At 43.8% G+C, this 17,076-nt stretch overlaps 1 protein-coding gene across 2 annotated transcripts in view; it reads right to left on the bottom strand.

Moving 5' to 3' along the window:
• The window catches only part of B4GALT6 (beta-1,4-galactosyltransferase 6), a 68,429-nt gene extending 52,347 nt beyond the window's left edge, over positions 1–16,082 (bottom strand). The window contains exon 1 of one of the 2 annotated variants that reach the window (XM_037508693.2): positions 15,619–16,082. In XM_037508693.2, the coding sequence (XP_037364590.1) occupies positions 15,619–15,733 (115 nt within the window). In that variant the 5' untranslated portion in view covers positions 15,734–16,082. Of the gene's footprint in view, positions 1–5,497; positions 5,571–15,618 lie in introns of those variants that run through there. The other variant, XM_037508695.2, reaches the window with a different exon arrangement.
• Between the last annotated feature and the right edge of the window lie 994 nt (positions 16,083–17,076).

Here is a 17,076-nt window from a genome sequence, read left to right as displayed (position 1 = left end):
ATCTCATGGTAGTTTTGATTTGCATTTCCCTGATTACAAGTGATGTTGAACATTTTTTCATATGTCTGTTGGCCATTTGCATTTCCTCTTCAGAGAAGTTTCTTTTTAGCTCTTCTGCCCATTTTTTGACTGGGTTATTTTCTTTGTTGTTGCTGAGTCTCATCAGCTCTTTGCAGATTTTTGTGATCAGTCCTTTATCATTAAAAGGTTGCATCTTAACCCCTTGCGCCGCCAGGGAGGCCCCAAGGTTAATATTTTTAACTAAAATTTGACTTTTCCAATAATCTTATTAAAGACATTCAGGGTAGAGACATTTATTCAACAGATACATATTGAGTAACTACCACATACCATACCATGGGAGTTCCTAGGTTAAAAAAACAAAATCTGAAGGGCCTCCCTAGTGGCTCAAGGGGTTAAGCACTGCACTGTGAAACAATCCACAGCCTCTGCAGCGCGAGTTCAATCCCCGGCCAGCCAGGGAGAAACCCACATGGTGAGGCAAACCTCTCCTGTCTCGCCCGCTGCTCCCCTCAGTAGTGTATTTCAGTTAATCTGCCTGTTCTGTTCCCTGCTCTGTCTCTGGTGGATCCTCTCACCCCTCGCATCTCTGGCCTGTGCCCCAGCTCTTGTATGCATAAATAAATAAATCTTTTTAAAAAAAAATCTGAAGTAAAACTGCCTAAAATATAACAAAGTACAAACTGTTTACAACATCAGAAGTATTTTGCAACAACCAGATCATCAGTTCAGCCTAGTTTAATCTGATAATTCAAAAGATAGTCTCTAAAACTCGAAATGTGAAAATCATTAAACCAAAGCACATTATCATTTGTTAACTAACTTATCCACTTAAAATAAACACAAGATTACTTTAGTATGACAGGAGCCTGAACAGTTAAGAGTATATAAACCACACTGGAGAAAAGTAGAATCAGGAGGAAATGAGGAAATTGGGGAGGGAGGAATATGGGTGATTAGATTTTAAAAATGTACTCATGGGCCTCCCCTGTGGCACAGCGGTTGAGCGCTGGGTTGCGAAGCTGCCCTCAGCCTCTGCAGCGCCGGTTCGATCCCCGGCTGCTCCCCGGCCACTGGAGGAGGGTCCTGCATGGCGCGCAGACCTCTCCTGCCACCCGCTGCTCCCCTCAGCAGTGTACTTCGGTCCTTCTGCCTGTTCTGCTCCCCGCTCTGGCTCTGGTGAATTCTCTCACCCTCCCACACTTCTGACTGTACCCAGTGCTTGTATAAATAAATAAATAAATAAATAAATAAATAAATAAATAAATAAATAAATCAATCTTTAAAAAAATAAAATAAAAAAAATAAATAAATAAAAATGTACTCAGTAAGAAACTTAATGAAATTACAGACTAAAAGACCAAACCATAAACAAACATACCCCGGAATTATAAAATTGTTTAAAATTAATGAGTTCAAAGTACAGAAGGCAAATATGAAATGAGTCTCTATCCACTTAGGAATTCTGTCATAATGAGAAAAAATAAGTGACAACTATCTGAACTATATGTTTAATAATTACCCCAGATTTTCTTGTGTTTTCATAATTAAAATACCTTTCACAGTCTCAACTTGCTATTCATAAAAGGAAATATCTGGAAAACAAGCATAAGAGAAGAGTATATCACATGGAAAATGAATTTCAAAGATTTCCAAAGCTAGGCATAGTTTCAAATCAATAAACAAGACTTTTAATTCTCTATTGTAGGGCACTTGATCCAAATGAAAATAAAGTCCATTTTTCTCTTTGTCTGAATCAAACTGGAAACTGCACTATAATTAGAAGTCATAATTTCTGAGTGATTAAATATCAGTGATTAAATATCAGAAAGCAATGAACACTAGCATAGTTTCAGAAAAGTCCTATGAATACTAGCAAACCTCAAATACTTAGAAATTATTTCCATAGGCTAACATGTACAGCTATATTCTTTATAACTTTTATTGATCCTGTTAAGTGAATCACAATAACATGAGAAAAACATGTATAATAACTGAAAACATGAGATAGCAAATTAGGATCAACCTATATATATAATTCAATCACATGGTCAGTGCAGATTCATACAGAAACTCTAATCCTGGTTGTTTTAATCTATCTCCAGAAAAGCATGATGCAATAAACCAGTTTATATGGTTATTAAAAAGTAAGCCTAGCTCAATGAAAAAAACAAGTGATATAAGATAATCAATTTATTTTTAAAAACCTATCTAGCACTAAATTTCCTCTAACATCATTTGTAATATTTATCAGAATTGAAATTCCAGGGTCCAGAATTACCTGGGGTATATACATAAAACAATTCAGAATCAGAATCTCTGGGGCCTCCCCAGTGGCGCAGAGGTTGAGCACTGGGTTGTGAAGCTGCCTGCTGCCTCTGCAGTGCCGGTTCGATCCCCAGCTGCCAGGCGAGGGTCCCACATAGAGTGCAGACCTCTCCTGCCACCCGCTGCTCCCCTCAGCAGTGTACTTCGGTCCTTCTGCCTGCTCTGCTCCCTGCTCTGGCTCTGGTGAATTCTCTCACCCTCCCGCGCTTCTGACTGTAAACAAGCACTGTAAAGTGCTTGTATAAATAAATAAGTCTTTAAAAAAAAAAAATCTCTGGTGATGACCTGATAAATACATTTATATAGACCACCTTAAGTAAGTAAACATATACATCTTCAAAAACATCACTTTCCTGACATAAAAGAATGAAGGTCTCATACTCCCAGACTTCAAACTATACTACAAAGCTATAGTAATCAAAATAGATTGTCACCAGAAATAAATCCACATTTACATAGGCAGTGAATTTAACAAAAAGGAGCCAAGAGTCATACAATGAAAAAGGAAAGTCTCTTCAACAAATGGTGTTGGGGAAATTGAAGAGCTACCATCAGATGAATGAAGATAGACCACTATCTCACACCACATACAAAATTAACTCAAAATACATTAAAGATGTGGATTTAAGACCTGAAACCATAAAATATATAGAAAAAAACAAAGGCAAAACACCACATTGACTTTAATGATATCTCTGTGGGGACTTGACTACTCTGGCAACAAAAACAAAAGTAAACATAAACCATTGGGACTACATAACTTTAAAAAGCTTCTGCACAACAAAAGAAACTATCATTAAAACGGAGACCCTATTAAATAAGAGAAAAAAAACATTTGCACAGCATATATTAAATAAGGAACTAATAGCCAAGATCTACAAAGAAATCATAAATCTTAACAAGTAGAAAACAACCCAATCAAAAAACAGGCAGAAGGGCCTCCCCTGGTGGCGCAGGCGGTTGAGCGCAGTGCTGTGAAGCTGTCAGCAGCCTCTGCAGCACAGGTTCAATCCCGGCTGGCCAGCGAGGGTCCCACAGGCGAGGGTCCCATATGGTGCGCAAACCTCTCCTGCTACTTCCTGCTCCCCTCAGCAGTGTATTTCTTCGTCAGTCTGCCTGTTCTGCTCTCCAGTCTGGTGAATTCTCTCACCCTCCCGCACTTCTGACTGTACCCAGCACTTGTATAAATAAATAAATAAATCTTAAAAAAAAAAAAAAAAGAAGACACATGGACAGCTAATAAGAACATGAAGAAATGCTCATCAGGGAAATGCAAATCAAAACCACAATGAGACACCACCTCATTGAGAATTGCCCATCTCAGAAAGACCAGAAACAACAAGTGCTGATAAGGTTATGGAGAAAAAGGAACTCTCTTACACTATTGGGAATGCAGATTGGTTCAGCCACTACAGAAAACAGTACAAAGGTTTCTCAAAATATTTTTTTTTTGGTTTTTGTTTGTTTGCTTTTTTATTTTTTTTTATTTTTTTATTTTTTTAAAGTGGGAGATAAAGTTTTATTTATTTATTTAAACATTTATTTATTTATTTATACAAGCACTGGGCACAGTCAGAAGCACGGGAGGGTGAGAGAATTCACCAGAGCCAGAGCGGGGAGCAGAGCAGGCAGAAGGACCGAAGTACACTGCTGAGGGGAGCAGCGGGCGGCAGGAGAGGTCTGAGCGCCATGCGGGACCCTCCTCCGGTGGCCGGGGAGCTGCCGGGGATCGAACCGGCGCTGTAGAGGCTGTGGGCAGCTTCGCAAGCCAGCACTCAACTGCTGCGCCACCGGGGAGGCCCTGTTTGCTTTTTTAAAGATTGATTTATTTATGCATACAAGAACTGGGGTACAGGCCAGAGATGCAGGGGAGTGAGAGGATTCACCAGAGACAGAGTGGGGAACAGAACAGGCAGATCTACTGAAACACACTGCTGAGGGGAGCAGCGGATGAGACAGGAGAGTTCTGGTGAGCCATGTCGGTAGCTCCCTGGCCACCCTGGGATGGAATACATGCTGCAGTGGCTGCGGATAGCTTCACAGTGTTGTTCTTAACCCCTTGCATCACTAGGGAGGCCAGGTTTCTCACAATATTAAAAATGACCTGCCATATGACCCAGCAATTCTACTCCTAGATATCTAGCCAAAGAACACAAAAACAATAATTTGAAGAAATACATGTACTCCTATGTTCACTGCAGCCCTATTTAAAATAGCCAAGTAATGGAAATAACCTAAATGCCTAATACTATTCAACTATTAAAAAAAAATAAGATCTTGTTATTTATTAAAACATGGATAGAGGGCCTCCCCTGGTGGTGCAGGTGGTTGAGTTTAGCACAGCTTTGTGAAGTTGTCCAAATCCTCTGAAGTGAAAGTTCGATTCCCAGCAGGCTGGCAAGATACCCACATGGAGCGGTAGACCTCTCCTGTCTCGCCCGCTGCTCCCCTCAGCAGTATATTTCATTCAGTCCACCTGTTCTATTCCCCACTCTGTCCCTGGTAAATCCTCTCACCCACCCAAACATCTGGCCTGTACCTCAGTTCTTGTATGCATAAATAAAGAAATCTTAAAAAAAAAAAACAAACACACATGGATGGAACTGAAGGAGATTATGCTAAGCAAAGAAAGGCAGAAGGAGAAAGACAAATACTGGATGATTTTGTTCATATGTGAACTATAAAGAAAAAAAAGGAATAGACAAAACTAAACCAAAACAAACCCTAGAAATCTGACTACAGATTTCAGTTTAACAATAAAAGAGAATTGGGGCAAAAGGGCAAAGAGCGGTGGGGTCCCCAATGAACTATGAAAGAAGATTTTGGTGACAGGTATTGTGTGGTAACATACATCTGAAGTGATGTGAATGTCTACCCCTAAGCCATACACAGTATTGTATATCAACATGACTGCAATATTTTTTTTTTAAATGTGAGGGATAAGAGGAACAAACTACATGATATCATGAGGACAATCAGGCATGTCCAAAATTATCATTTACCATAGGACAATTGAAACAATTTCTTCATCCAATTAATGCCATGGGAAGAAAAAGAGCTGGAAGGAAAGGACTATTCTAGTTAAAAAGACACTTGAGAGACATAATTTAAGAGTAAGATGAGACCTTGACCAATGATTTGAACAAACCATATATGGTAGTCCTGGGAGAGAAAATCTGTGTATTGATGAAGTCTTGATAATGGTACAAACATCCAAGACTAGGAACAATGAAAAGAAAAATAGTGTATTTAGTATACAACACATTAAAATATATAAACTCCTCTTAAGTAGAAATGATCAAAGTACGGTGGTTCTCAAAGTCAATTTTGACCCCCCAAAAAAAATATATAAAACAAGAATGTAAGTAAAAATCATTGGTTTAGTAATTATCTCAATAAAATATTGATAACAAGCAAAAAATAGAATCTTCTTTTCATTCTAATTTAACTTATATTAAATACACCTCTTTGAAAAGCTTTCTAATTTAATTCACTCAGACATAGAAAAATCTGTTTCATCCCTATTGAGCAGAAAACACAATGATTTGGTAGAGTCAAAGATTTATTACTCTCTCAAGTAATTAATGATGAATACAAAGATATAAACAAATAGCCGTATTTATTACACCCCTGGTGGAGAAAGTGAATTACAAATTTAAGGCTTAAGAAATTACTAAGATAGGGGCCTCCCTGCTGGCTCAAGGAGTTAAGTCTCAGCACAATAAAGCAATTGGCAGCCACTGCAGCACAAGTTCGATCCCCGGCCAAGGAGCTAACCCACATAGCGCAGCAGAACTCTTCTGTCTCACCCACTACTCCCCTCAGCAGTGTATTTCAATCTATCCTCCTGTTCTGCTCCCTACTCTTGTCTCTTGTGAATCCTCTCACCCCACCACTTGCACCCCAGCTCTTGTATGCATAAAAAATTAAATAAATCTTTAAAAAAAATTACTAAGTATGTCTTCCTAAACATTGCAGTGCCATGTAGCCAAAAATATTACTGACAAATATCCTTTAAATAACCTTTCCTAATTTAACTAAGGAGGATTTTTGCTGCAACTTAACCCAAACTCCACCAAGTTCTGCTATTTAAAAAAAAGCCACATAAAGTTGGTTCAATAAAGGATTTACATACTAGATAAAAAATTAATGTGCTACCTGAAATTCTCTAGTGGGCCCAAACAGGAGGGTAAATATATATAGTAATAATTGGAGTAAACTAAATTTTTCTTTTTTTCCTTTTTTTTTAAAGATTTATTTATTTATACAAGCACTGGGTCCAGTCAAAAGTGCAGGAGGGTGAGAGAATTCACCAGAGACAGAGTGGGGAACAGAACAGGAAGACTGACGAAATACACTGCTGAGGGGAGCAGCGGGCGCAGCAGAAGGGTCTGCACGCCATGTGGGACCCTCGCCGGCAGCTGGGGACTGCTGTGCCACCAGGGGAGGCCTTAAACTAAATTTTTCAATGCTATGTTAATAGCATTGCAGGAATCCTCCAAAACTCTAATTTCAACCTTCAATTGACCTAATCTTCAAGTAGACTCACAATATTACCTGTATATTATTCCTTTTTTATGCTTAATAAATTCAAATGTGGAAAGGTCTTTTCAACAGCAAATCACTGTCCCACGGGAATTAAAAAAAGACAAAAAGGGAAAAGAGGTTCAGAGAAAATGAAAGATGACTGGACAGGCTGCTCTGATTAAACTGGCAAACTGCAGTCTGAGCCAGTGGTGACAAGGTAGGGCAGCCAGGAAAACTCACCAGAATGAGAATGAATACTGTAAACACACAAAACCTGCGGGGCTCTTGATTCTCTAGGAACTCCCAAATATAACCTAGAAAAATCACTCTGCCCAATGTACTTCCTCCTCCACTCATACAGCCTCCTCACTCAGCACATTTTCACCTAGGATACTGCAAACATGAAAGGCAGGTCTCCTGAGAGGGCACAGGAGTCACAAAAGGCAGTGCTGGGAGAAGGGAGGACAGGTGGGAAGAGCAGTTCTGCCCCTTGGATGAATGAGCAAAGGTGCAAAAGAGTTTAAGTTCATACATTATAAGCATTGCACAACTGTAAGTAAGGGACTATTAGAAGTTTGTCCATTGTTGAAGGAAACTATGGGACTACACCTGAGGGCGTGAGGGGAAGCAAATATTGTTTAAAAATGAACAATGATGTAAAAAATTAAAAAATATAATTAAGAAAAAGAAAAGAAGTTTGTCCATTCTCCCAAGCAAAGCACTTTCTCCAGTCTTAACCAGTGGTCATATATCCCCTAGTTTGAAAACGCATATTGAGGGCCTCCCCGGTGGTGCAGCGGTTGAGCGCTGGGTTGCGAAGCTGCCCGCAGCCTCTGCAGCACCATTTCGAACCCAGCTGCTCCCCGGCCACCAGAGGAGGGTCCCACATGGCGCGCAGACCTCTCCTGCCGCCCGCTGCTCCCCTCAGCAGTGTACTTGGGTCCTTCTGCCTGCTCTGCTCCCCGCTCTGGCTCTGGTGAATTCTCTCACCCTCCCGTGCTTCTGACTGTACCCAGTGCTTGTATAAATAAACAAATGAATCTTTAAAAAATAAATTAAAAAATATTTAAAAAAAAAAAGAAAACGCATATTGGAAGGAGAGCTTATTAGGTTGCTTAGTTCATTGTTTACAACTCAGTTAGAATGTTCTAGTTTGGTTTCTTGACACTGATCTAAAAATACAGCTCATTATAAACTACCCCCACTACTATCTTATCCCAAGAAAGTTTCAGCACTCTTTTGTAGGGTATTCTTAACTTTCCCTACTTCTTGAATTTTCCAGGGTAATAATGATCAGTTCCCTCAACTGAAGCACATATATCCTGAGCTACATATTTCAGCCCTTTCAAAAACTATCCGCTTCAGCTCTTCCAAAAATTATGTGAGACTTGGGCAACTGACTATCTTTAGGCACTTGCCTCTCCTCTTTCCTTACAATAAGGCTATCCTACTGTTATGGGGCAACCCCAATATGAAAACGGGTTGCTTGGCTGTGGGTCCTCACCCGCGCTTAAAATGCACTTATTAATACTCCACTACAGGCACACACAAAAAGGTTAATAAAAGGTTTATTTACAAGGGAAAGGGAATTAAGGAAATGTACAACTCAGGGAGAAAATAGGGAAATAAAGTCTTTAATGTGTCCTACCCGATCCACCGACCTGGAAACCCAAAGGCATTCTCAGAGCTGGCCTGACGCTGCGAGCTGGCGGGGAGCCAAAATGGGGAATCCCCTCCAAAGCCCACACGTCTGGCTTTATACCAAACCTGGCTGCTTAACCCCACCCTCAGGTTCCAGCAACCTTCCCTTTGGTGGTGATGGGATTTGGAGTTCCCAGTGTCTTTTGGCTTTGGCCTGGGGTGGGGTATGGAGTCCACAAAGCCTGTATGGAATTAGCTTTAGGACATCCTTTTCCCCCTAACACTACTAGCATGGGGTTGGGGGCTGTGGCAGAGAAGTTTCCATGGAGCTTCAATAGTGGATGAAACAGTAGACTACCTTTGAGACTTACTCCTGGGTTTCCACGCACACAGCTTTGGCACCAGAAACACCAAGCTCTCCATGTCCATGGTCCCTGTGGCCCTGGGCCCTCAGAGAGAGGAGCAAATGTGGGGCTCTTATGGGGCAGGAGCTACCACAGCTGAGACCCTCCCCCCAGAGAGCAAGGCCTAGTGGCGAGCACAAGTGCCTGGGAACTCTTGTAGCATATCCTATAACAGGCTGGTCACAAGATGGTTTAGGGTGTCACCCACCCAATGTAACACTACCTCAAGAGGAAAATGCATTTTGTTCCCAACCAAATTCCAAAGACTGTTTGGAATATCTACCATAAACAGAGGCTATAAACCAAGATTAGGAGTTTCTCTTTTTGAAGTATCCACAGACGTTGCTATTTTTACCTTTAATAAACATTAAAAAGCAGTGCTGATAAACACTGCTGCAGAATAAATACATCACTATCTCGCTCTGCCACATTGTTTAATGGAACTCAAATTTATTCACAAAAGAATAATGAAAAGAAAGGTATTTAGCACTGTCTAGTTTCAATGAATCAATCAATTTTTCCTTTAAGATGACCTAATTTCCCACTAGATCATTGGATTTATATTCATTTACACTGAAACAATATATCTGAGTTATATGTGCTTCTTGAGAATGGAAACTGACTGTGGTAGGCAGTGTCTAAGAAGCCTCCCATCCCCCTGAGTGTGGACTGGACCTAGTCACTCTTTTCTGACAAATAAGGTACAAGTGATTGAGCTGTGAACAGCCCTGTGGAGAGGTCTGTGTGGCAAAAGCTGAGTAAAGCTTCCAGCCAACAAACTGGGGTCCTCAGTGCAGTAACCCTCAAGGAACTGAATCCTACCCAAACCCAAGTAGATGAACTTGGAAGCAGATCTTTCCTCATCTGTGCCTTCAACCACAGCCCTAACTGATACTCTGTAGCCCAGTGAGAGACCTTGAACCAGAGGCACACAGACCAACTGGGTCCAGATTCCTGCTCAGAGAAACTATGAATAATGTCTTCTGTTTTAAGCCCCTAGATTTGAGGGTAAGTTGTTACAAAGTAATAGACAACACACTGACCTGTCCTGGTATCTATTCCACAATTCCTCACCCCCTACCTGTCCCTCCATTTTTATCCCAGATGTCTGACATCCAACATCAGAATCCTTGCACATACACCCTCCCCCCACAACAGATGCTTACACACACACCCCTCCCCACCCTGACCACCCATCACCACCTCCATCAAGTCCCAGCAGGGCAGAAACCCCCTGGAAGCCCAAATAACAAAGCAGTTGGCCAGGTAATTCCTCAAAGGGCCCACAGGAATTCAGACCAAAGTGACCCAACCAGATTCCAACTCAACTGAAAGAAAAAATATCTGTCAGCATGTGTAGGAAAGGTGATGACCTCTGGTGAGTCACATGAACAGTGAAATCCCTACTCCCAGGAGTTATGCAATCTTCCCCACAATGTCACCCTACTAATTATGAGCACATTAACTTCTTTCTTAATCATAGAGACCTTTGGTAAAGTTGTGTGCACCAAGACCAGTTTCTCTCTACTAAGAGTTTTAGGGACCTCAGGCACCTGGATACCAGGCTGGGAAGGTGACTTGTTTGCCACCCCATAACTAAGTGGTAGCCAGAAGAAAATACTCCTATTTTCTGGATCTATCTTTGTTCATGCTGTTCCCTCTCACTAGAATTCCTTGGCTTAATCCAAATAGATAGTACCCAGAGGAGGGAGAGGCATCAGAGGGAGGGAGGAAGGAGCACAGGGAACTGAGGTAATGGTGCACGGGTGCACTGGTGAAGGAAACTATGGGGACTACACCTGAGGGCATGGGGGGAAGCAAATATTGTTTAAAAATGAACAATGATGTAAAAAAATTAAAAAGAGTAAAAAAAAATTTAAAAAAAGATCCTACCCATCTTCAGTGATCTACTCCAACCACCAGCACCTCTGAAAACCTTTCACTAGCCCTCACTCCCACGGCAGGCTTTCCAAAGATTTGTTACAGCTCTTTCATGGTGCTTACCCCACTGAAGCAAAAGGGAAGGAATTATGTCTTCGCCTTCAACCACAAATCTATCTTCCATGGCTCAAACAATGTCAGCCTATTTAAGGGACTCCATTCATTTTTGCTGAATGAATTTGCAAATCAGGTCATCTACTACTTCTTTGATGCTAGTGCAGGAAAATAGTTGTTGCATTAGAAGTTATAACATAGGGAGCCTCCAAGGGAGTATGGGGGTTAAAGTCTCAGTGCAATCAAGCTATTGTCAGCCACTGCACCATGAGTTCAATCCCTGGCCAGGGAGCTGACCCACATGGTGCAGTAGACCTCTCCTGTCTCTCTCCCACTGCTCCCCTCAGCAGTGTATTTCAGTAGATCTGCCTGCTCTGCTCCCCACTCTGTCTCTGGTGAATCCTGTCACCCCTGGCCCCCACCTATACCCCAGATCTTATATGCATAAATAAAAAAAAATAAATCTTTAAAGAAAGTTATAACAGAAATGGTTTTATACTAAATGAAATCCCATTCCCAATACAGCCCAGGTAAGACCCTGAAGGGAAACTGCACCCATCTTTACATAATCCATGTACAAAAGTTGAGACCAAATGAGAAACAATCCATGGCTCTTGCCTCTACTGGGTAGGCTAGGATACTCTGTCCATGAACTTCCTGTGCAAGTGAGGTCACAGGGTATCTGCAGACTAAATTCACTAACTAGGTATTGTAAATCTCATGATATGAAGACTGTCCCTGTGCTTCCTTCATGAATTAGAAAATTTTAAGGAAAACATTTCAAATTATTCTTAAAATAATGAACTTTGAATTTGATGGAATTCATTGTAGATTAAGACCCAAATAGACAAAAAAGAATGTTGAACAACATAAGAAAACATTGGAAACTAAACAGATTACACTGTGTACAACTGTATGGTACTATATACTCAAAAGGAGGGGAGGGGGGAAAGGGAAGAGATAAGAGAGGGAGGAAGGGAGGGAGATGGAAAGACAGACAGACAGACACAGATGTGAAAGGTCCATGCAGGAGGCCTGAATGCAGGAGCCAACCAGGAAGCCCACCTGGGGGGCAGGAATGCAGATACCTGCCTGGAGGACTCAGGCAATGAGCCTCCCCCCTCCCCCCAGAGAAAGAACCTCTACCTGCCCTACAAACTTTTCCCGATGTATGAGCCCAACTACCCACCTGACCTCTCCTCACCCTATAAAACCCTGCTTCCCCCTAACAACGTGCGTGGCTTCACTGACCCCCACCTTGGGTCTGTGAGGTTCGCCCTGGGCGCAATAAACTTTCCCTCCCTTTGAGAAATGTAGCCTGGCTCTCCTTTTCTTTACCGCGCCGAACCTTTCAAGATGAAGGAGATTAAGAGGAGTTACCAAAATGACAGGACTGCCTGGGGAAGAAAAATAAAAAAAATAGGCCTCTGGATAGGAAAGGAAAGACGTGTACTATACAGGTTGATGTGGCTAAGAATAACATGGAATTTTTAGTAGAAGAGATGTAAAACATTTATTTAGGATCAATAGAAAGTGCTCTCTGACACAACATATATTTTAATCATATTAAAATTTTGCCTCAAGACAATCCAGACTAAAATAGGAATTATTTCAAGAAGAATCAGGCCTCCCCGGTGGCGCAGCGGTGGAGAGCAGGGTTACGAAGCTGCCCGCAGCCTCTGCAGCACCAGTTCGATCCCTGGCTGCCAGGCGAGGGTCCCACATGGCGTGCAGACCTCTCCTGCCGACCACTGCTCCCTTCAGCAGTGTACTTCGTCAGTCTGCCTGTTGTGTTCCCCGCTCTGGCTCTGGTGAATTCTCTTACCCTCCCGCGCTTCTGACTGTACCCAGTGCTTGTATAAATAAATAAATCAATCTTTGGGGAAAAAAAAAAAGAAGAATCTGTGTATATCTAATGTAAACTGGTTATAAGAACACAATTATCTTGGGGCTGGTCTCATTATTAAGAAATCTATGGTGAGGGCCTCCCCAGTGGCGCAGCGGTTGAGCGCTGGGTTGCGAAGCTGCCCGCGGCCTCTGCGGCGCCGGTTCGATCCCCGGCTGCTCCCCAGCCACCGGAGGAGGGTCCCACATGGCGCGCAGACCTCTCCTGCCGCCCGCTGCTCCCCTCAGCAGTGTACTTCGGTCCTTCTGCCTGCTCTGCTCCCTGCTCTGGCTCTGGTGAATTCTCTCACCCTCCTGCGCTTCTGACTGTACCCAGTGCATGTATAAACAAAAACAAAACAAACAAACAAATAAAAATAAAAAAAAAAAAAAACATGCCTCTATAAAAAAAAAAAAATTAAAAAAAAAAAAAAAAGAAATCTATGGTGAGAGGAGAAATATGCATAAAGCATTCCTGCAGCATACCAAAATACTACATAGTCTTGATCAAATTGTGCAACTGATTGTTGCATTGTGAGTTAAACTAGCTACATTTTTCATGGAACATCATTTTTACTTGAAAGAACAACTGACAAAATATGGATATTTAGACTTCTGTATTTGCCCTATATTTTCCCAAAAATGAACAAAATGAGTCTGGCAGCTCAATAAAACTGACTGTTTTTGTTATTGCTGATAAAATTCAAGCTTTTAAGCAAAAAATTGTGATAAATTTGGGAGAACTGATTCCCAATACTTAAAAGATACAAAAGATAAAAAAGGAAACTCTATGGTTACTAAATAATACTGAAATTGGGAGACAGGTTCAATTTAACAAATTGATGACACTTTATAAGTTCTGGATTTCATTCTTACTAATTATAATAAATCTTTGAAGTTATGTAACTTTAAAACAGAGTAGCTTAATATACTCATATTTCATATCAATTGAACTTTAAGAATCTATACATACTGTACCAAAGCACTAATAAAAACATGGATGACTATCAAAAGCTAGAATTCTGATCTCCTTTAATTAGTTTTTTGAGGAACATAACTTTAACATGCTATCCAAGATACCAAGAAAGTCAGAAAAATGTCTCAAGTACAAAAACACTTTTTCTCCAAAATCTCTCATAGCTAAAATAATATCCCCCAATAATGTCTAATGTTTAGTTGCATAAGAAAGTAAAAATTGCTGTTGAATTTATAAAACTTCCAAAATGGTAGAGGCTTTTAAGAAAAGCCTGGTGAATACTTTGGTTAATTACTCAAATCCACTGAGCTATCACTGTCATATCTACTACAGCTTTACTAGGGGTTGTATTTTGTCTAAGAAAAAACTGCAGGGCCTAACCCGGTGGCGCAGCGGGTTGAACGCAGCGCTGTGAAGCTGTCCGCAGCCTCCGCAGCACCGGTTCGATTCCTGGCCGGCCAGGGGGACTCCCACATGGCAAGACAGACAGACCTCTCCTGCCTTTCCCGCTGCTTCGGTCTGTCTGCCTGTTTTGCTCCCGGCTCTGTCTCTGGTGAATCCTCTCACCTTCCCACAACTCTGGCCTGTACCCCAGCTCTTGTATAAATGAAAATCAATCTTTAAAAAAAAGAAAGAAAAAACAGCAGTGAAGAAAAATAATATGGTAAGATATTCATCATACTTTCTCAAACTTTAATCTCAAACTCCTATTTTGGAATATATCAAAGTTTCGACAATGCATGCCTTCTCAAGCATCATTATCTGAGCTCATACGTCTTACTCGACAAACAAAATTTTAATCAAGAAAAAGTCATCCAATAATTTTGTTTTAGGAAATAATGCAGTCTCCTTGAGGTTTGCTTTTTTCCTCTTCCCCTGCTCTGCAATTCATTACAACAATCTATTATGACAGAAGACAATGCCTAGTAACAATTACATTTCAAAATTCTGCAGGTGTCTTTATTGTTAGAGGTCATACATTTTTAGTTAACTCAGGAAGCAATGGCACTGGCTCAAAGACTACAAAGTGTCTAAGAAGAAAGAATGCATACTGTTACTAAGTAATTTCACATTAAATACATAATCACTAAGAAAACTCAGAAAAGTGTAGGCAATGTGTTTTAATATCTATACGAAGTTTCCATTTTTTTCCCATTCATCAGAAAGCTACATTAGCTCCTTTTCAAACAAAGGATAAACATGATGTTAAATTTTTTAACTACAAATTATCTAATCATTATTTTATCTCAGAAGTCATCCTAACTGGTAGCAAGACTACCTACCCTTGAAAATTGGACCCAAGCTGATTAAATAAAGGAGCACTGTTTTTACAAGACATTTCACTTAAAAAAAAAGTCTTGAGTGTGGCACAAATGTTCACTGCCCCCATTCTTTGACAGTGACCTAGAACACTAAAATATGTACATTCCTGAATTCAAATCACATCATCTGCTATTGGTTTCTCCATCATATTTTTACAATCAGTTACACTGAGAGTACTGGAATAAAACTACGATTAAGCACTAAATCCAAACTCAAAGACTTGATACTGAATGGATAAAGCTGTCAAGAATATTCAAGAAAGATGAAACACACCGGTCATCAGACCTCACTTTGCTATGTCCACTTAATACAGTTTTAAGTTATTTATACGTGCATTAATAGTACTCCTCACATACCAAACCCATGCCCCGAAGCAGTGTATTTGACATGTCTGAAATAACATTTCAAATTAAATGCTTTCTGCTGGGCTCCTGCTTATTCCGCTTCCAAATCCCAGAAGTGACAGCCAGCGTTTCCTAAGGTGTGACCTGGGAAGTGAGGGTGTGTCCCGATGCTTACCGATGCCTGGAGCCACATAGATGAAGTAGAGACAAGACGTGGAGAGCGAGAAGAAGAAGATGAAGGCCAGGAGGGAGCGATTGGAGACCCGCATCATCCGCCTAAGCACAGACATCTTCCTCTTCCCCGCCAGCAGCTCGGGCTGCGCTCAGGCCGGACTTGGGGGCCACCGTCCAGGCCCTAAACTTCCATGAATGTGCCAAGAACCCCGAGAATGCAGAGGGGGTCCGCGCGAGGAGGCTCTAGGGGAGAGGGCCCCGGCAGCAGAGAGGAAAGGGGAGGGAGCGGCCGGAATGAATGGGAGGCCGGAGAGCCCGGGGAGGAGGAGCAGGAGGACCGAGAGGAAGGAATGAAGAGGCCAGAGGGGACGTGGGGCAGATAGAAGGACCCGCGGAGGCCCTGGAAGGGCGAGGACCGCGTTTGATCCGCCCGGCAGCGGCAGGAGGAGGGGCTGCAGGTGGGGAGAAGCACCGGGCGCGCGCCGCGGCGCCCCTGCGGAGAGGGGCAGCAAACTGCAGCCCGCCCGGCTCCGAGGCAGCTCCGGCAGCCCGCGCCGGCCGCCGGGGTCCAGGTCGCCCAGCAGGGCCGCTCAGGGTCCCGCCCGCCGCGCCCGGCAGGCCTGCACCGCCGCCTCCTCCTCGCGGCCGCGGTGTCTCGTGCCTGCGCGGGGCTAGCGTGGGCGCCGGGGCCGCAGCCGGCGCGCGCGACGCGCGGGGGCCCGCGGGGGCCCGGGGGGCCGAGCAGCTGAGCGCTCGCCGGCACTCAGCCTCCTCCTCATGCCGCGCGGGGTCCCGGCGCCCCGCGGTGGCCGCGGGAACCGAGCGCAGACGAGGGCGGCGTCCGGGCCAGCGGCGAGCGCGCTCCGGCCCCGGCTCCCGCTCCGGCCACCGCCTGCCGCCCGCCGGCTCGCTAGGGCGGCAACCACAGCAGCATTACCGCCGCCGGCCCGGGGAGCTGCGCCCCCGCCGGCGGCGCCCCCGCACGGCCCCCGGACACCAGAGGAGCCGCCGGAAGAGTCGGGCTGCGGGGAGAGTCCAGGCGCGCGAAGAGGGAGAGGCCGGGCGCGGTCGGAGCAGCGTCTGGGGCGCAGAAGGGGCGGACCTGAAAAGGGGGAGCGGGCAAGCCCTGGAGGAGAGCCGGGACCCCCCGGCGCGGCCGGAGACCCCCGGGGACGGTGCGCGCTCGCTCGCTCGCTCGCAGCTGCAGGCGGCGCTGCGCCGGCCCCGGCGGAACCCGGCGGCCCCCGCCCACCCCGACCCTCTCCGCGCCCGAAACACCGCGCCTCCTGATTGGCCAGCGCCGCGCCGCGCGGAGCAACCTGCCCCCTCCCTCCGCGCCTGGACCACGGCCCCCGCGCCGCCTGCGTCACAGCCGCCCCCTCCGGTCTTGGAACCCTGGGGCGCTTGGGGACTGAAGGGCAGGTCGTGAACTTCTGGCGCGTTCCACCCTGGGGAGCGC

The sequence above is a fragment of the Talpa occidentalis genome, unplaced genomic scaffold (assembly GCF_014898055.3).
Source record: "Talpa occidentalis isolate TD23 unplaced genomic scaffold, MPIMG_talOcc4v2.1 talOcc4.13, whole genome shotgun sequence".
NCBI lineage: Eukaryota > Metazoa > Chordata > Mammalia > Eulipotyphla > Talpidae > Talpa > Talpa occidentalis.
The sequence above is the reverse complement of the archived record's forward strand: the minus strand, read 5'-3'. Positions and strand labels throughout refer to the sequence as shown.